Source organism: Rhinatrema bivittatum, chromosome 3, assembly GCF_901001135.1.
Source record: "Rhinatrema bivittatum chromosome 3, aRhiBiv1.1, whole genome shotgun sequence".
Lineage (NCBI taxonomy): Eukaryota > Metazoa > Chordata > Amphibia > Gymnophiona > Rhinatrematidae > Rhinatrema > Rhinatrema bivittatum.
The window spans coordinates 92,541,254-92,562,470 of record NC_042617.1 but is presented as its reverse complement, the minus strand read 5'-3'; the positions used below and the strand labels follow the sequence as shown (position 1 = coordinate 92,562,470).

At 44.8% G+C, this 21,217-nt stretch overlaps 1 protein-coding gene across 4 annotated transcripts in view; it reads left to right on the top strand.

Moving 5' to 3' along the window:
- The first annotated feature begins 674 nt into the window (after positions 1–674).
- GPCPD1 (glycerophosphocholine phosphodiesterase 1) overlaps positions 675–21,217 on the top strand; it is a 237,850-nt gene continuing 217,307 nt past the window's right edge. For 2 of the 4 annotated variants that reach the window (XM_029593475.1, XM_029593474.1), the window contains exons 1-2: positions 675–1,011; positions 6,146–6,228. In XM_029593475.1, the coding sequence (XP_029449335.1) occupies positions 6,180–6,228 (49 nt within the window). In that variant the 5' untranslated portion in view covers positions 675–1,011; positions 6,146–6,179. The remainder of the gene's footprint in view (positions 1,012–6,145; positions 6,229–21,217) is intronic. The other 2 variants (XM_029593478.1, XM_029593477.1) reach the window with 1 other exon arrangement.

Genomic DNA, 21,217 nt, shown 5'->3' with positions numbered 1-21,217 from the left:
CAACAAACCTGGGCGATTGCTCGTAAAATCTCTCCTTTTCCAGAGATTTTTGTGGTCCCGCTCGTTTATAGATTATCATTTTGAGTAGATGAACACATGCCTCATTGCTGCTAGCCAGCACTCCTTCAGTCACGTTTTTAATAATGTCAATAACTATTAATACTGGCATTATAATTGACCTCTTATACATTCTCCAAAGGTTGCACAGTGCTCAAAGGCAGTTAGTATTGTGCTTTGTTCTTCTACACTGCAGAGTGCTCGAAAGGTTGTTTTTCTCAGGAGCTTGAAAAACATGGACGCTTTTGTCAAGTCGTCCTCGCTTGAACCACTGCGTCCCTCCCTTTCTCCATACGTAGACATAAATATATCGCTAAGAGCCCAATATCCGGCTTGGAGTCTGGGGCAGAAGGACACTTACTTCAAAGGGCAAGGAATAACAAAAAAAAAATAAAAAATCATCAAGCCCCTACTCACTCAAAAATATACAGTCAACAACTGCCACCAGCAACTTTACCCCACATAACCCAACCTCACCCTACACAGCCTGTGGCTGCCACTTCCCCATATCTCCTCCGTCGCGTGTTTTCAAATATCCAATGATGCAACGCCTCACGTCACAGACCCGGCCTTGCGCCTGGAGCGCGCCCCCTCTCTCGCCCCTCCCTCCGCCCTGTGGGAGCCGCCGCCGCTGCCAGAGTAAAATGGGTGGGGACGGCGAGTCTTTCCGGGAATTGCCGTGAGCGACAGGGCGCACGCGAAGCTGCCATTGGCAACCGGCGGGCGTCACGTGAAGGCCCATGCTCACGCCCCCGCTCCGGTTCCCCGCCCTGCCCCGGCCCCCGTCCCCGCCCCATCGGTTGTGCCGGGTCGGATCTGGGCGGATGAAACCGGTTGGGGCTGCTCACCATCGAGCTCTAAAAGCAGCAGGAAGTACTCGGCCGCATTGCGGTATGAAAAGTTGGTACCCTCGCTGCGGGTGACGGGTACACCTGCGTTGTTCTGGTCTCCCCGGTAAGTGGGTAACGCTGAGAAGGCGAAACGTTTGTAACAAGGGTCAGGGGGGGAGTTGTGTACGCGCGCGTAGCCGGATGGATAGGGCGGATGCTAGTGCTGGGCTGTTCGCCCTTATCGGTAGGCAGCGGGGACCAGCTAGCGGGTCTATGCCGGAGATAACTGGTACAGCCTAGTGGGCTCCTGGGGCCGATCGCAGCCGGAAAAGAATACATTTGGGATGGGGAAGAGAGAGAAATGGTTACGGCACTTCTAGAATAAAGCAGGGGGTTAACCATGTTATTTCAGGTAAATGCAAGAAAATAAAGATAAACAACACATAAAGTGCTAACTTTTTATTGGACTATTAATATATTTCTTGACTAGCCTTCAAAAGCTAATGCTCCCCTTTATTGGTCAAAACAAAATGAGTAAAAAAAAAAAGGCATTTTCCTGAAAATACAAATGAATTACAAAATGCATTTTAATGATAGCAATAAGGGTAAGGAGGGGATGGAAAGGGTACTCTGCTAGAATAAGAAGAACATACCAACCAAAAGGGGATTGATGCAGTACATGCAGAGACAGTTATGCCTAGATTGCAAGAAGGTGATGTGGCACTGTTGGAGAAAAGGGGACTAGAGATACAGATATGGTGCATTAAAGACTGAAGCCTGACTCCGTAAATATTTTTTTCCCCTATTCTCTGTTTTTGGGGAGGAAGTGTAATAAATTAGGGCTTGCAATAGGATGAATTCTGACATTCATGGGAGAAATTAGAATTTCCCCTTTCTATATTTGGGGCTCTGCATGTACACTGTAGGAAAGGAGAGGGCAGTGAAGAGGCAGCACATACAGAAGAGTAGGAAGGAAGGCTTGAATTAATGGTTCCTTCAGAAAGAGATTAGATGGATAATTTGTAGGGAACACCAACTTTAGAAAGGGGATAGTATGATGTATGTTTTATTTATTTTTTGTGAGGGTGGGGAGAAAGATGTTGGAACAGCTGCAGAAACAGAAGGGAGCATAGTGGAATAGAAATTGATGTAATCAAACATGCAAATATAAAGGAACACAAAACTGCCTGAATTGCATAAATAAGTACCACTGGCCTAATTTAAGAAGAATTTCCAAGCATACTTTGTCATGTTGACTGTAAAAATTACACCCTATGAACTACAGAAGGAGTGGTACAATGCAAGTAATAAGAAAATTGACAGCTTGAGATCACTTCTAACACTCAGGCCGATACAGTAAAGCGCGGCCATGGTTACCCTGTTTCTAACCAGCTTTCTACCCACAATTTGGCCACGTAAGTCTAACCTGCGATTCACTATCCGTTTTTACCAATCTTTACCGCTTCTTTAAATCGACATGGGTCCCTTTCCGCCCACGGCATATATATGATATGTAAAAGATCGGATTAGATATTCCCTCCCATAGAGTAACGTGCTGCCTGATTATCGCCTTTTTAACCAACTGTTTTGCCGCGTCTTTAACCCGCTAATTTACCGCCTACCCTGACCCTGGCGTTAGAGGGATGTGACAGCAATAGGCAGGCTCCGGTCAAATGAGTGGGTGGGTTGGACTAAGCGAGTAACATGGTGTGGCCTGGTTCTCCTACGCTCGGGCATCGGGGATTGCCAGTCCTCTCTCTCCTCCTCCCGAAGCAAGGCGCAGGGCGAAAATCGACTCGACATGTTATTAAAGCAATTAGAAATTGTAACAAAAGTAAACTTACTGCATGCTTCCAGCAGCCCCAGTCCTCTCTCTCCCCTCCTCCCGAGGCGCCCACCGTGGCTTCCCTGCCTCCCAGGGGCCAGCCGGCAGCGAAAGCGGCTTCCAGCAGCCCCGCCGGCGAAGGTGCATGAACGCACGTCCAATTTGGGCGCTCAAGCAGCGAAGGCGCATGGTCACGGCATGCGGTGGGCGCCTCGGGAGGAGGGAAGATGCATGAACGCACGTCCAATTTGGGCACTCAAGCAGCGAAGGCGCATGAGCGCACACCGTGACCTCGGACGTCCATCCGGGCGCTCAGGTCACGGCGTGCGCTCATGCGCCTTCGCTGCTTGAGTGACCAAATTGGACGTGCGTTCATGCACCTTCGCCCCGGGGCTGCTGGAAGCCGCTTTCGCCGCCGGCTGGCCCCTGGGAGGCAGGGAAGCCACGGTGGGCGCCTCGGGAGGAGGGGAGAGAGGACTGGGGCTGCTGGAAGCATGCAGTAAGTTTACTTTTGATACAATTTCTATTTGCTTTAATAACATGTCGAGTCGATTTTCGCCCTGCGCCTTGCTTCGGGAGGGGGGGTGAGAGGACTGGCAATCCCCGATGCCCGAGCGTAGGAGAACCATCCACTTCCTGCTACCTGTCATTTCAAATGTCATTTCAAATGACAGGTACCAGCGCACCCAGGATACTGTATAGGCGCTGTATAGCGCTCTATACAGTAAAATGGATTGCGCTTCATGGACGCGCTTTGGACGCGGCTTGCATTTGCATGCCATTTAAATACTGTATCAAGCAGTATGTGATCCGAACTGTGCGCGCGGCAAACGAGCGGGCACCCGGCACTGCCGCACTTTTTCTTACGCGCCCTTACTGTATCGGCCTGATACTCTGGTTTATGAATGAATGAGGTTCATTGTCCTTTATATTCCACCAGTTCAAAGTGGAGTACATTGAGGTACTGTAAATATTTCTCTGTCCCCAGAGGTATTACAATCTAAGGGGCTGATGCAATAAATGTGCATAGAAAGTGGGTGCCCAAGGGGGTCACCATGCAATATTTAAATTAGGGGGGTTGCATTAGCAAGGAGGCCCTCCTTGCTAACAAGAACCCGATCTGTTTACCTAACTCGGCTGTCCGCCGGTTAGGAAAACCGACGCCAGGGGTTCAGGAATCGGACACTTGTCAGTTGAGCATCCATTTCCTGCACCCGACTGTCAAGTGTTTTTTTTTTTAAATTTAAACTTGTTTCTTTAAGTTTTTCCTCCTACTTAATATCGCAATGATATCGCAATGATATTAAGTAGGAGGAAGTACAGAAAAGCAGTTGTTTTTTTTTTTGCATCTGAGTGAATGCCTAATAGCCTGATTCGCATGCATTTGCATGTGATGAGCGCTATTAGATTCACTCCTCATTGGACGTGCGTTGAATATGCGCTAATCCACTTATTACATTAGGGGATTAATTAGTGCCTATTCAACCCGCATCTGACTGCGAGTTATACAGTGCTGAGTACACTGTAACATTGGCCCCTAATTTTGTACCTGAGGCAGTGGATGAAACAACTTGACCAAAGTCACAAGCCTTCTCCTGATCCTCCACCCCTCTCATGACACAGTATATGCCAATCATTTTGGTTTTCCTAAACTGATATTTGCTTTTTTTGCACTTGCATTCTGCACTTGTAGTATAATACTTCAATTTTTGTTATGTTCTGTTGTTACCTGTTTTCCCTAATTGTTGCTAATTACCTTTGCTCTATAGTTTCGATGTAAAGCACTGTTGCTATCTTTCATGTTACTTGGAAACCGATATGATGTTACCGTACGAAAGTCAGTATAAAAAAACCCCCTTAAATAAATAAAATAAATAAGGAGTGGCAGTAGGAATTCAATCCTGTCTTTTAGCCCACTGTTCTTACCACTAGGTACTACTTCACTCCATTATTGTCAAAGTATGTGCAAAACAAACCCATTTGCAGAAATTTTACACTGTTTATACTGCTGCGGTATAATGAAGTTTGTATGATTTCAGGCATGATGACGCATAATTGTTTTGTGATATATTTTTTGATTAATACAGACTGTCTAATAAAGATTTTTCTAATTTGATGATCTGAGAGGATAGGACCAAAATTGAAATTGTTTCTGTGAATGTTTTAAGTTTTTGGAATTAACCAAGTTGACCTGGGATGGAAGGATGGGGAATTTCACAACTGGTCTGTTAAGTCAAGCGTAAAACAAAGAGATTTTTAAATTGAGTATTGTGTGGAATTTGAATCTTATATATTAAATGCAGTGATATGGTCTCCTTTTGTAGATTAGAAAACAAAGACTGGCAGTGTTTGTTTGGTTGTTTTTTTTTTCTGCAACAGAGTAACATAGCTACCCCTTTTGAAGTTTTCTGTAACTATGTGACTTTGCTATTCATTTTTTCTATGCATTTTCTGAGTATTCTGTTTTTCTAGATGATGCATATTTATACTTAAAATACTATTTTAACACATGTCAAAATTTAAATGAATGCACAGTTTAACTAGCCCATCTTAATAAGTTAAAACAAAATTCAAGCAAAATTAGTTTCCATTCTACAAGTTGCAAAAAACTAAATCCTTGAACAAAGTTGCACTATTTTAAAATAGTGCAAGCAACTCAGCTTGTAAGCTTACTGCACATTTTTGCTTCAGATTTTAAAGCTGGCAACAATATTACTGGTAAAAACAATGCTTGTGTTCAGTAATCTGGTCTATAAGATACCCGAGGCTCAAAGGTAAGCAAACAAAACTTAGCAATTGTTTATGGATTCTTGGAAATTTGCTCAAAAAGGCACATTTTTTTAGTATGCACTAAAAATGCAAAAAAAAATTAGGGTGTTTTTTTTTTTTTTTGTTTCTTATTAAAAATGAGATGAAACAATATAGACAGTGTTTCAAATGAAAATCACACCCCTATTGCAGATTAGGCCAGCAGTGCTTTCTTGGGAGGAACAGTAGGCCAAGAAATAGAAAGCCTTGTGCCACTGTTTTAGTAGAATCATAAGGGGTGAGAAATGATGCAAGACCAGGATTCTGATGCTAGACCAGGATTCTGAATCTAATTACAGAGAAGCTGGTTTCTTCTGGTTGTATCTTTCTCTTGAGTAGGAAAGGAGAGGGAAATGAGCTTAGTGGAGTTGGTTGGATTGTTAGATGATCGAGGGGTTAAAGGGGCACTTGATGAAGACCAGTACCCAGCAGAAAGACTAAATTAATTCTTTGCTTCAGTATTTACTGAAGAGGTTATGATTTGGAGGAACTGAAGGTCCTGGCTGAAAAATAGTTGCCCCCTGTAAAATGCTATAGAAAAAGTAGAACCCTCACATGTTGATGGGAATTGTAACATAGCTATCCTATATAATTATTTTTCTGTATCATCTTTTTATTTTTATAGGAAAGACATAAGTATTCCCCAGAAATCTGCAAGTATGATCCCTTCTCAGGTTACTTTTCAAGTTCGAGGAACAACCTTACCAGGTAAAACCATAAACTAACAAGTACACAGTTGGACTTCTTGGTTTACTGTAATATAAGATTGTTATTTGTGTACAGTTAGCTTGCTTCACTGTGGGCATTAAGGGTAGTTAAAGCATTATTAAACTAATGTAATTTGTTTTCTAACCTAAGTTCCCTTAGTTAATTTCACAGTTGCCCTCATAAGTAAACAAATTCACTCACCCCCCTCCCCTGGACTGTCACCATCACTCCACTCCACTTCCACATATTGCCATTACTTCTCTACCTCTTGCCACTCACACCCCCCCCCCCCCCAACAGCTGTTGTCATCGCTCCTCCCCACAAGCTGTTGCTAGTGCTAACCACAGTGTTATTTGGTAGTTTTTATCAATTGCTCACATTCAGGTTTTATTTTTTTTAAAAACAATGTTTTTAAGAATCTCTAGATCATAACTCTTTAAAATTGAGATATTATTGGTGATGGTAGGACTTCACAATTTTTGAGAGATCAGTTTCAGCTGTGCATTTTAATCCAGATTAGTTCAGGGATGGCGAACTCCAGTCCTCGAGGGCTGCAAACAGGCCAGGTTTTCAGGATATTCACAATGAATATGCATGAGAAAGATCTGCATGCACTGCTTCCATTGGATGCAAATCTTTCTCATGCGTGCTCATTATGGATATTCTGAAAACCAGGCCTGTTTTCAGCCCTCGAGGACTGGAGTTCGCCATCCTTGGACTAGTTGCTCGCACTAACTTTTTAAAAAGGAGAGAGAGCAGCTTTTAAACTAAAACATGGAGGAAAGCAGACAGTTGCTGAGCAGCACATAGCTCAGAGGGAGGTATCTTCAAAGGATACTAAACTAACAGGAGTTAGGGCATCCTGATAAGTTCCAATAAAAGCAAAAGTAGCCCATGTGCCTCTAAGTAAAGAACAGATTGAATTAAATGATTCCAAGTTATCCTTGTCATCTGCCAAGAAAGTTGTATAATCCAAATAAAAAAAAAAGTACCTTGAAATGTTTATATGCTAATGCCAGAAGTCTAAAAAGTAAGATGGGAGAGTTAAAATGTATAGCACTGAAAGAAGTGGTAGACTTAATTGGCATCTCTGCGACCTGGTGGAAGGAGGATAACCAATGGGAAAGTGCTACACCAAGGTGGAAATTATATCGCAGTGATAGTGGATCAGCTTAGTAGGGAATGCTTTATGTTAGGGATGACATAATGTTCAATACACAGTAGAATCCATGGGTGGAAATTCAATTTGTGATGGGGAAGAGCATAGTGATGAGGGTATGCTATATTCTACCTGGCCAAAATAGAAATTAGGGAAGCTAACAAATTTGGCAGTATAGTAATAATGGGAGATTTCAGTTACCAAATATACAAAAATGTGGAACCCAAATAATTTTCAACAAATAGCCTATGAAGGTGTCAGCAAGCCTTGACGTTATGTATCTTTCAATTAGACACTAACCGGTCTTATCGATCATTCACCTTCCTCATTTATTTAATTCAACAATTTTTTTCTTTTTTCTTTTTTCAAAAGATTAAAAATGTCCTCCGTTCAAATAAGCAAAAATGACTCTTTCATGTATATTTAACAGCATTGCCCTACACTGGCCGGTGTTTCGCTGGGTGAGCTTCCTCAGGGGCATATAAACATAGTTAAAGTGAGAGCCATGTATCTTCTTCAGCGGGACCAGACGTCTCAACCAACTTACAGAAGAAACAAACGGAGGACTGTTTGTTTCTTCTGTAAGTTGGTTGAGACGTCTGGTCCCGCTGAAGAAGATACATGGCTCTCACTTTAACTATGTTTATATGCCCCTGAGGAAGCTCACCCAGCGAAACACCGGCCAGTGTAGGGCAATGCTGTTAAATATTCATGAAAGAGTCATTTTTGCTTATTTGAACGGAGGACATTTTTAATCTTTTGAAAAAAGAAAAAAGAAAAAAATTGTTGAATTAAATAAATGAGGAAGGTGAATGATCGATAAGACCGGTTAGTGTCTAATTGAAAGATACATAACGTCAAGGCTTGCTGACACCTTCATAGGCTATTTGTTGAAAATTATTTGGGTTCCACATTTTTGTATATTTGATTCTTTGTTGTGGTTAACCGCCGACTCCCTTGTGCGAGTAAGATTTCAGTTACCCCAATATTGACTGGGTAAATATCACATCAGGAGAGGATAGGGAGGTAAAGTTTCTAGATTAAATAAATGACTGCTTCATGGAGCAGCTGATCTGGGAACTAAAGAGAGGGGAAGCCGCTTTAGATCTAATTCTTAGTGGAATGCAGGAATTGTTGCAGGAGGTAATAGTAGTGGGGCCACTTGGCAACAGTGATCATAATGCAATCAAATTTGAGAAAATAACTGGAGGAAAAACATTAAGTAAATCTACTGCTCTAGTATTTAACTTTCAAAAGGGAGACTTTGAAATAAAAAAGCTAGAAAAAAATAACAGATACAGCTACAAAGGAAAGAGTTTACAGCAGGCATAGACATTGTTTAAAATATTTTGGAAGCCCAGTCAGTGTATTCCATACATTAGAAAAGGTGAAAGGAAGGCCAAATGATTGCCAGCATGGTTAAAAGGTGAGGTGAAATAGGCTATAAAGAACTTTCAAAAATTGGAAAAAGGATCCAGCTGAAGAAAATAGAAAAAAAGTATTCGCCTTGACAAATTAGTTGTAAAATATTGATAAGGCAGGCAAAAAGAAAATTTGGAAAGAAGTTGGCTATAGAGGCAAAGACTCATAATAAACCTTTTTCAAATATATCTGAAGCAGGAAGCCTGTGAAGGAGTTGGTTGGATTGTTAGATGATCGAGGGGTTAAAGGGGCACTTGGTGAAGACCAGTACCCAGCAGAAAGACTAAATGAATTCTTTGCTTCTGTATTTACTGAAGAGGTTATGATTTGGAGGAACTGAAATAAATCACGGTGAACCTGAATGATGTAATAGAGCAGATTGACAAATTAAAAAATAGCTAATTGCCTGGACCAGATGTCTTACACCCCAGAGTTCTGAAAGAACTAAAAAATGAATTTGCAGATCTTTTAGTAATTTGAGACCTATCATTAAAATTATCTTGTATCTGAAGACTGGAGAGTGGCCAATGTAACGCTGATCTTTTAAAAAGGGCTCCAAAGATGATCCTGGCAACTATAGACTGGTGAACCTGAGTGGTGCAGGGAAAAATCACAGAAACTATTCTAAAGAATAAAATAACAGAACCTAGAGAAAAGGCATGGTTTAATGGGACACAGCCAGAATGGATTTACAGATAGGAATTTTTGACTCACCGATCTACATTTTTTGAAGGGGTTAACAAATGTGTATAATGGTGAGCAGGTGGATATACTGTATTTAGAGTTTCAAAAGGCATTTGATAAAGTTCCCTCATGAGACTACTGAGAAAAATGACATGGGATAGGAGGCAATGACTTATTGTGGTTAAAAGATAGAAAACAGAGAGCAGGACTAAATGGTCAGTTTCTCAGTAGAGAAAGGTAAATGGTGGTGTTCCTCAGGGATCTGTAGTAGGATTGGTGCTTTTAAACATTTATAAATGATCCACAAAAAAGAATAATGAGTGAGGTGATCAAATTTTGCAGAAGACACAATTATTCAGATTTGTTAATTTGCTAGCAGATTTTTAGAAATTGCAGGAAGATTTCCATCTATTTTATCATCCCCAAGAAAGAGGGTACGTTCTGGCCCATCCTGGATCTCAAGTCCGTCAATTGCTACCTGAGGGTACCACGCTTCCGCATGGAAACCCTATGCTCAGTCATAAGGGCGGTACAGCCGGGAGAATTTCTGACCTCTCTGGATCTGTCAGAAGCCTATCTCCACATCCTGGTCCATCACGATCATCAGCACTTCCTACGCTGCACGATCCTGGACCATCACTACCAGTTTCGGGCGCTACCCTTCGGGCTAGCTACAGCCACTTGGGTTTTCACCAAAATCATAGTTGTAGTGGCGGCGACACAGAGGAAAGAAGGAATCCTCGTACATCCGTATCTGGACGATTGGCTGATCAGGGCAAAATCTCCAGAGGAAAGTCATCAGGCAACCACCAGAGTCAAGAATCTACTGCAGAATCTCGGGTGGGTCGTCAACACAACCAAGAGCTGTCTGCAGCCCTCCCAATCTCTAAAATACCTGGAAGTCCGGTTCAACACCAAACAGGACTTCGTTCTTCCGCCTACAAGGAGAAGTAAACTGATGGACCAGTTGCGAAAACTGCTGAGATGTTCTGACCCCAAGGTGTGGGATTACCTCCAAGTCCTCTGCCTCAAGACATCAACCCTGGAAGTCGTCCTATGGGCAAGAGCCCACATGCGACCACTACAACGTTCCCTACTGTCAAGATGGAACTCGATGTCCCAGGACTACGCTGTTCGCCTCCAGCTACCGGCGGTGGTGCAGACCCAGCTCCAATTGTGGCTACAAGAAGACCATCTGAGCAAGGCTATCCCCACCGACCTGGGTCTTGTTCACCACAGATGTGAGCCTACGAGGGTGGGGAGCCCACTGCCAGGAACTGACGGCCCAGGGGCAATGGAACATCAACCGACTAGAAGCACGGGCAGTCAAACTAGGTAGTATACGATTCAGTCAGAAACTCCGGGGCGAATCTGTCAGGGTCATGTCAGACAATGCCACAACAGTTGCCTACATCAACTGCCAGGGAGGAACCAGAAGCCAACAGGTGTCCCTGGAAATAGACTCCCCAATGGCATGGGCGGAAGCAAACTTACAAGGGATCTCAGCCACCCACATCGCGGGAAAAGACAACGTCACTGCGGACTACCTCAGCAGAGAGATTCTAGACCCAGGGGAATGGATGCTGTCTACCACAGCCTTCCAGTTGATAGTAAACCGCTGGGGAACACCAGCCATGGATCTTCTGGCAACCCGGTCCAACGCCCAAGTTCCCAAGTTCCTCAGCCACAGACGAGAACCACAATCCAGGGGATCAACACCCTCGTCCAGACCTGGCCACAGGAAGACCGGCTGTACGCCTTTCCTCCAGGGTCACTACTGGGCGGGATCATCCGCAAGATAGAACACCACAGGGGGCTAGTACTTCTAGTGACTCCGGACTGGCCAAGAAGGCCGTGGTATGCAGACATGCAAAGACTGCTGGCGGGAAACCCCCTGCGTCTATCACCACTCAGGGACCTGCTCCAGCAAGGATCGATCCTCCAAAAAGACACAACTTGATTCTCTCTTACGGTCTGGCCATTGAGAGGACGCTCCTGAAGAAGAGCGGGTACTCGGGGGCAGTGATTGATACTTTGCGCCGAGCACGCAAGTTTTCCACGTCTCTGACCTACATACGAATATAGAGAATATTCGAAGCCTGGTGTGAAGACCGTGACATTCTTCCGCTGACAGTCAAAATCCCCACGATCCTGGAATTTCTGCAGGATGGCTTACAGAAGGGGTTGTCCCTCAACTCCATCAAGGTTCAGGTGGCTGCATTGGCCTGCTTCAGGACCAGAGTGGATGGCATCAGTCTGTCTTCCCATCCAGATGTCTCCCGCTTCCTGAGAGGGGTCAAGCAAATCTGACCACCACTAAAGTGGCCGGTACCCCTGTGGAACCTCAATCTAGTACTAGACTTCTTAGCGGGAGCCGCTTTAGACCTACCCGCGGTCTGTCCCTACGACTTTGACATTGAAGACTGCATTCCTAGTAGCAATATATTCAGCCCGTCGCATTTCCGAACTTCAAGCACTATCCTGTCGGGAACCTTTCCTCAGATTCACACCGGGATCCATACAGCTACGCATTGTCCCCTCCTTCCTTCCAAAGGTGGTTTCGCATTTCCACCTAAACCGAACCATCTTGCTGCCATCTCCAGACGAGCATAAGGACTCTGAAGACTCTCGCTTTCTTCGCCATCTTAACGTCAGCAGATTCCTAGTCCGATACCTGGAAAGATCGGAATCCGTACGAAAGACGGACCACCTATTCGTACTTCACAGCAGGAGGAAACAAGGGAAAGTTCGAGGGCAACCATAGCCCGCTGGATCAAAAAAGTAATCAATGCAGCCTACGTAGAGGCAGGCAAGCCTCCACCTCTACAGGTCAAGGCCCATTCCATAAAGGCCCAGGCAGTTTCCTGGGCAGAAACCAAGATGCTGTCACCCGCCGAGATCTGTCGGGTGGCGACGTGGTCCTCCATCCACACCTTCTCGAGGTTCTACCGCCTGGATGTTCAGGCCCGGGAGGACACATCATTTGCAAGGGCAGTACTAAGTGGGCCACGGGCAGCCTCCCACCCGGTTCGGGAGTAGCTTTTATACATCCCATTGGTCCTGAGTCCATCTGCTACACGCTAGGAAATGGAGAAATTACTTACCTGATAATTTCGTTTTCCTTAATGTAGACAGATGGACTCAGCATCCCGCCCATAGCTGTCCCAAAATTCGGAAACCTCGAGAGCAAGACAAGCACGGGTAAGCTGGACTTTACCCATAGTTAAGACATCTATATTTGCCAGGTGTTGGCATTTCTCGGTTGAGTGCACTGGTGGTCTCCAGCTAGAATTCACATCAACCAGATTAAGTTAATCAAGTTTTTAAAACACACTTATATCCACAATTGTTTTTCGAGGAGAATACTGAAGAGCAGAGCTTCTTGCAGAGGTATATGTAGTGCTGACGTAAGATTGAAATCTGACTCCGTCTCCAACTGCTATCAGGAGCACATTATATCCATTGGTCCTGAGTCCATCTGTCTACACTAAGGAAAATGAATTTATCAAGTAAGTAATTTCTCCATTAAGGCAGCATCACCTCCATCATAGCTATTTTGAAGATTGTACCACAGCAAAGATACGGTATGTTAACGCTTTTTTAAAAGCTCTTTTGCTTGGGTACAGTCTCCATTTGAAACAATATCACAAATTAACTTTTGTACAAGGATCAGCAAGACCAGCCTTATAGTAAAAAACTAGAGGACCTAGTGTAATAGCATGAACTAAATTTTAGTTAACTTAATATTTATCACATGAGTAAAGAAAAAGTGAATTCCCAATGCAGTAAGCTAATGGTATGAATAATGTATTAGGAGTTTAAAAAAAAAAAAAAGTGCGTGAACATGAAAATGTGCACAGAAGAATTGCTTAACACGCACAAAATACGAGTTGTGCAGTTAAAATGTGTTTTCTAAGCAGAAAATAATTTGAGGTCCATATTCAAAAGCATTTAGCTGGATAACTGAAGTTATCCGGCCAAATTAAAATTTGGGCACTTAGCCGACTAAATTCTAGCTAGACAAATTATCTAGCTAGAATTTAGACTGATAAAGTAGGAGCATTCTGGGGACGTAACTGGGAGGAGTCGTTAGCCAGATCATTTATTCAGCTAACTCTGGCTTGTAGACCTGTTTTAAAAGAGACAAGGACAAGATGGAAGCGGTACAGAGAAGGGCGACCAGGAAGGTGGAGGGTCTTCATAGGATGACATACGAGGAGAGATTGAAGAATTAAAATATGTACTCCCTGGAGGAAAGGAGGAGCAGGGGTGATATGATTCAGACTTTCAGATACTTGAAAAACTTTAATGATCCAAAGACAACGACAAACCTTTTCCGTCAGAAAAAAATCAGCAGAACCAGAGGTCACGAGCTGAGGCTCCAGGGAGGAAGACTAAGAACCAATGTCAGGAAGTATTTCTTCACTGAAAGGGTGGTGGATGCCTGGAATGCCCTTCCGGAGGAAGTGGTGAAGTCTAAAACTGTGAACGACTTCAAAGGGGCGTGGGATAAATGCTGTGGATCCATCAAGTCTAGAGGGCGTGAATAAAGTGGAGGCATTCAAACACTGCACGGAGTGGCAGTAGCCACGGAGGCATTCACGGAGCGGGATGCCAGTGGCCAGTAGTTGGTGTTCCACCTTCACGGAGCAGAAGGATGGAGGGCTGCTATTTCCAAAAAAAAAAAAAAACAAAACAAAACAAAAAATAAAAACAGGGGTGGGTAAGAGTATGGGGCAAGGGGGTGGCCTGCTTGTTACAGCGGTCACTACCCCTAATTGAGCTGGATGTCACTTGGATGCAGATACAGAGCTGCTCTCTAAATTGGGTGGAGGGGAATTAGGGCTGGAGGGTACTGGAAGCCAATAGTAACAGGTGGGAGAGAGAAAAAGGGAAAAAAAATGGATAAAGTGCTTAGCTTGCTGGGCAGACTTGATGGGCCGTTTGGTCTTCTTCTGCCGTCATTTCTATGTTTCTATGTTTCTATGTTTCAAATAAACTTACCTGGCTAACCTTTAAGATAGCTGGATATATATTCAGTGGTGCGGCTACATTCAGTCCCATAGATAAATATTAGCCTGAGTAACTTTACTCCAGCTATGACCAGGTATTAACTCATTTTGTTAATACTAGAAATTTAAGCCTATGATCTTCTCTGCATCTGGAGTAAAAGCTAATGTCTTCATTAACATGGGATTTAAATAGAGGAGCTCTAAATTGTGTGCAATTGTATGCTGGCTTCTGCATGCACATTTTTCATTTAAAAAAACAAAACAATACAAAAAACCTTTTTCAGTATGGAGAGTAAAGTCTGCGTACAAGAAATGTGCACACATTTGTGCATAAAACAGCACACAGCCTAACGCACATTACTACATTTGGTCCTGGAAGAGCACCAATTGGGACTTGTAGGGAATACAGAATCCTTGGAGCATTTGTTTGCAGATGGAAACCCCACCCACATCCCAGTTCTCAAATCATTTTATCAAGTCCCTGGTGAGGATTTTCTTATACATGATTCTTTTGGTATTAGCTGTTCTAGTCTGAGGGCGACTACTATCGATAGGTTAATCAAAAAAACAAAGGCATTTAAAGACCAGGATAAGATTATCTACATAGAAACATTTTTCAAATCAAAGCTTTGATAAATCCAATGCAGTTTTGTGATCACAACAGTCATTTCTCAGCATGTGAGATCTTTCTAGATTTAATTTAATGCTGAAGTATTGCTACTAGAATAATACATTTTGACCCAGCTGGAAAACAGGTTTCTCCCTAAGCACAAACAATTTGAGTATTATCTGCACCTTCATATTGACTTGACCTAGAGAAAAAATGAAAATAAAGATTCTTGTGGCTTGGCAGCATATTTGGTAGAAAGATGTTGCAGAGCCAGAAATCCAAAACTGTGACTGGTTTTGGATCATTTCCAGCAATGATTCTCTTGGCCTTCAATGAGCTGTTAGCAGTACATTGTGTTGCTGCATGCTGTTTCGGAAGACCTATGGGGAGAAGCTGGAGGAGAGGAGGTGCAGGGGAAATATAAGACATTCAGATACCAGAAAGTTATTAATGATGCACAAAGTTAATTGGAAAGGAAACTGTAGAACTAGGGGTCATGATATGAAACTCCAGGGCATCAACTGAGAAAAAAAATCAGAAAATAATTCTTCACAGATTGTGGTAGATGTTTGGAATGTCCTCCCAGAAGAGGTGGTGAAGATGAGAACAGTAATGGAATTCAAAAGTGCATGGGATAAGCACTTCGGATCCCTAGAGGCTAGAAATTAGGAAATCTGTATTAACTTTAAATGTAACATTCCTGCACTTTTCTGCACCAAGTGGCTTTTGCTATCTTTAACAGAAGGCAAGGGGGGAAGTAAAGTGCATGGAGTGGCTGTTACCACCTTTAATAGAAGAGATGGGGTGGGTAGCTGCATGGAGCAGCAGTTACTACCATGAGCAATTTGCTGGGCAGACTTGGACTATTGGGTCTTTATCTGCCCAATATGTTATGTTAATCCTGTTTCTTAAACAGTTCAGGCAGTCTTTTAAACTTAAGCAAAATGCTTTATTAGCGAGAGATGTAAGAAAGAACTACAGAATGTTATATAAAAACTAAATAAAATCAATCAGGCAAATAAAATACAAGATAAGATTCTGTAGGGACTAATATCCAATCTGCTATGCTGCCCAGCCAAAACGTTAGCAGACACTGATCATCTGCTTTAGTCACACCTTTATACCTTTTCTTATCTTGAACATACCAGCATTTCTTCTTTGACCATATAAGGTATTTCCTCTGCCTTTCTTTGTGTATTACTTTCTTGTGTCCTGAGTACACATCCATCACAGTGCTTGATATCTATGTGTTACTTGGCATATGCATATCTTAACGAAGGAAGTCTCCTATTGTTCAGAGTCTGAGGTTCAATACACAACACGGCAGCATTTCCTCATTAGGAACAGAGAAACAATACACAATTTATTATTCCTCAGTTACTATGCTAGACAGCTGATCTAGCAGAAATGCTTCCTGGATGTAATTATCATGAAGGTTTGTTGATTCATAAGAAGCCACCCACTTTCTAATTTCAGGTATGCAGTCACTTTTAACTTATTTTCAGCTTTTATTTTCCCTGCAACTGGGCTTGATTAGCAGGCTTCATGACTGTACTTAAAAACAGTCAGTGGCCTTAGTTATCACTCATTCCTGCTATGCCTGCCCCCTCCCCCCATCCCTGCTTCTTTGATAATGTTTTCAGCTGTGTTCCTCCAAGATAAGCTTTTTTTTTTTTTTCCTCATGCATCAGGGAAAGGAACATTTCATCTCTGTCCGGTCAACATGTTAGAGGAGATTTCCTTTGCATATATAAATGAATGCTGATGTGCTAAATATTAAAGAAATGTGAAAATAAATATGATTAGTTTGCAAAGAATTCAGTCATATCTGAAAATTATCTTTAGAATAATTTTTTGGTAATTAGACATCTACAGACCGTATTGTAAGCTTGTTTTCAGAGGGCAAGCAGGATATGTGAGTCCTCAGGTGGGTGATGTCTTCTGAGCATATGCGAGATTATCCCCTGTTGCAGCCATCAAGCAGGAACCTGTTCAGTTCTTTTTTGTGAAGTCGGTTGATTATGACAATACTGAGATAAAATGCCTCAGTTTGTTTTTTTTTATCTTCTGCCTTCTAGCCATTTCTTTCAAATTGGGCTCTTTCTATCCCAAATGTTTTGCTTAATCTTATCTCCTTAGGGTTTTTCTTTAATTGTATAAATATTCTTTTGGCTTTCTCTCTTTTTTTTTTTTTTTTTTTCCACAAGTTTGTAACCTGTAACATCAACAATAAAGATTTTGCCCTTTTCTTTGTATTTTTCTTTAACCATTTCAACACCAATACCAGTGTATCAAAATGGTGTTGGTTGGGCCGTTTTTGTCTTCAAAATTGAGCCATCTGATTTTGCATCAGCTACTTTACTGTTAGGATCCATGGGTTAGTGGACCCTTGGCCCGAGGTGAGAGTTGGTACCTCCCACAGGGAGGAGCCCCGCAGGTCTTCATCGTCGGGAGGCGAGGTCAGCTGCAGGAACACAGTTCAGAGAGAGTACACAGTACAGTAGGCTGGGTTGTAGAAGCAAGTGCCAGAGCTGGAGCTTCCCTGTAGAGAAGTGCAGAGCAGACTCAGAGGAGTTGGGGGAGCGCAGAGCAGAGCTCTGAAGGAGTGCAGTAGTGACGGCCCAAGGGGCGGAGCAATGTGACGAGGTGGGCTCTGATGTAATCACATAGACTCAACCGAGGAGCGGGGAAGCCCAAGTCGAGCCACAGAGGTGATGACATACGCTATCCTGAGGAGCAGGGTTATGCACGATGGAATCTCTGGCTAGGATCGTAGGCTCCACCCTGAGGAGCGGGGAGACGTGTAGCCCAGTCACAACTGTGGAATGAAGACACTGTTCCAAGGAGCGGGAAAGTGTGCACACAGTCACTGTAGTGAAACGAAGGCGCTGCCCCGAGGAGCGGGGGGGGGGGGGGGGGGGGCATGAGTACAGTTGCTGTAGTAGAACGAGGCACAGCCTCGAGGAGCAGAGAAGCGCAGGTTGCAGAGTGGGGTACACCAAGCTGAGTCTCCCAAGTAGCTGGTAGTCAAGGAGCGACCCCCGAGGAGCGGGGAAGCTGGCAGACAGGGCTACAGGAAGTGCAGAGACCACCCCGAGGAGCAGGGTAGCCAGGAGACACGAACGAGCCCCCGAGGAGTGGGTGCCCGAGTCAGAGTCTCAAGCCCAGTAGAACAGCACAGGGGAACCACGGGTCCAAGGAGACAGCAGCAGGAACCAGTAGCGTAGGAACTTGTTGCCAAGTCGATTAGTGCAGGGCCAGTCCAGGCTTAGTGATGTCAGAAATAGGAGACGCCCCTGAGGTTCCCACCTTAGCATGCTTAAAGAGAGGCTCCATGGCGTGCGTGCCTAGGAAGGCCCAAAGGAGACATGGAGGTTGGTGGCGTCCCGACCGCCATGAGGAATCCCGGAAGCTAAATGGCAGCGTTGGGAGCGGCTAGCCACAGCTGTGAGTTCACCCGGAGAGGAGAGCCAGACAGCACATGACGTGCGTTGGGGCAGTTTCAGACATCTGCGACCGGTCAAAACTCTTTACATTCGATGTCTACCACACTGAACAGGACCTGTGGCTTCTCTAAGTGCATCAGGTGCAGCAACATTGTTGCAGATCCCCATGATAAATGTGTACATTGCCTCGTGTGTGACCACAACATCTGAGAATGCAGCACATTTAGAAAGATGACTTCCACAGGCTGTCAAGCTCATCTAAAACTGTTGAAAAGCTCTTTGGATTAGATAAATCTCAAGTCATCAGCATTGGAAGCATATACATGGAAGGACCTAGGAGCTGTACCAGACACTGGTGATGCATCAATATTGAGGAAGCATTGTCCTTCATTGACATTGAGCACTGATAGCGGCCAGGGGCATAGAGAATCCTCTAATTCTCTTGCCCAATGAACGCTAAGAAACCACGTTATCAGTATTGCTACAGAGGGACACCAATGCAGAGCACTGAGCAAAGATAAAGAAATTCAGTCCTGACCAATGCACCATGATGAGAACAGGGAAATAACTGGCAGCAGCTATAGGTTCTCCCAAGCATCCCTGCTGAGAAGACCATTCACATTCAAGAATCTGGGAGAGTTTAACAGCCTCTGATATAGTGGCACAGGCAGATGTGATCTTTCTTCTCCCACCCTGTACTGGCATCATCAGTTTTCAGGGAGGAATTTAACAAGAAGATCCAGGAGACAGAATATCAACTGGCTTGACCTAGAACACCAAGATCAACATCCTGTAAACCTGTGCATTAGTGGCTATGGCATCAATATTGGCAACTAGGGGGATATTGGTGTTGATGCTGCCCTCACTATTTTCTTTATCCAGTGCATCTGGAGGGAAGCCTCTCCAATACACCAGGTTCTCCTAAGACAAGCAGGATGGTAGGTCTGGGTGACATCATCAGATGGAGCCCAGCATGAAAAACTTATATCAGTTTCTAGAAACTTTGACCGACATACTGAGTGTGCCCAGCATGCCATGATCTACGCGTCCACATGGGGTCCCTCTTCATTCTCTTTTGCTGCGAAGCTAGTGCCTCGCGATTGTGGAGCTCACACTTCTTTTGTGGAATACTTTTATTTCCATCCTGAGTCCTGCCGGGTCCCTCTGCACATTTGGGATACTTCCTGGGCATCGCGGTAAGTGCTTCATTGTTTGCAGTCGATTACCGAAGGTGCTGTTTCCTGGTAGCCACTGGGCATCGACCGCACACCGCATTTTTTCCCATTGCGTCCAGTTTCCACCGTTGCCCCCAGTGCCCCTGGACTATGTCCATCACGTATCCCCATGAGGTCTGCATTTTTTGCCTGGGGCTTCGCATGATGTCCAGGGTTGCTATTTTCACGCCCAAATGACTCTTAAGGGCCGTCGTGCACGCCTGGACAAAATGGAAAAATTGTCCAGCACCAAAAAGTCTGAGCTCTCGATTTCTGCATTGTGGGCATCAACGTCTAAGGGGCAGGAGGTCTTAACAACCCTAGCTCCTTTGACATCCCCACCCCCTTCGCGGTCTAGTTTCAGGGTAGAACTGGGCGCAGGGGTTCATCCGATGTCTGTTCCTTCTCATTTCATGTCCAGCTCCTCAACTACCTTGGTGCCAGGGAAAGACCAGGCTGAGCATCAGGAGAAATCAAGAAAACATCGCCATCAATCACCATTGTCGCATGGCTCCAAAATCAGGAAGGCAATGGCACAGACTGAGCTGCCCCTGAAACGATCCCGGGCCAAGGAAACATCGCCTACCATTGAACCTGAGGGTCCAAGGCAATTGCCACCAGTTCCGTTGGTGGGCACAGAGTCCCCTTGGGGCTCCCAAGGAGATCTGATTTTGCTGCCACCTCTTCAAGCTGTCCTATCCTCGTCAGCATTCGAGGAGGAGTTGGAGTGCCATGTGTGGCTGGTGGTCGGCTGAGCCCTGCAGGGCATCAAGCCCCCAGTCCTGCCAGTGCCACAGCCGCCACCGGAGTTAGCTTCATCGGTGCTTGTACCTTTACTGGAGCGGCTGGATTTGCTGCTCTGTGTTTTGCTGATGCAGCCTCTCCTGAATCCCCAGGCACCTTTGCTGCCAGAAGGAGCTTTGGGGCGGCCTTCATCTTAGACTATCCCGGTGATTGATTCCTTCAATGAGGGGGAGCAATTGGGATTGGTGGCGCCGACTTTGCAATCAATACCCCAGTTGGCGGTACCCCTCCCGGATCTGTCTGACTCTGTGCCTTTGGGGCTGCCAGTTCCCTTGGTGATCCTGCTACCTGCAGCACCACTGGGGGTGGAGTACCCTTTGGTTCCAACGGTGCCAGCAGTGCCTAAACCTCTGCCCTCAGGTCTCCTGAGACCTTCAGGGTCTCTGTGCAAGAGCTCATTGGTGGCTCCACCTCTAGTGTCCCCGGGCACACAGAAGGAGAAGGACACCCCTATGATCCTTGAGGCCGGAGGCTGCTTTCGCCGCCGGCTCCCTCTGCCTGGATGAATGCCCGGCCGCAGCCTGGATCCAACGTGCGCCCACCCGCCCGCCGGCTCCCGCCACCGTCGCCGCCTGGATGAACGGGCGCCCACCGGCTCCCGCCGCCGCCTCGATGACCGCACGCCTGGGGGATTCGAA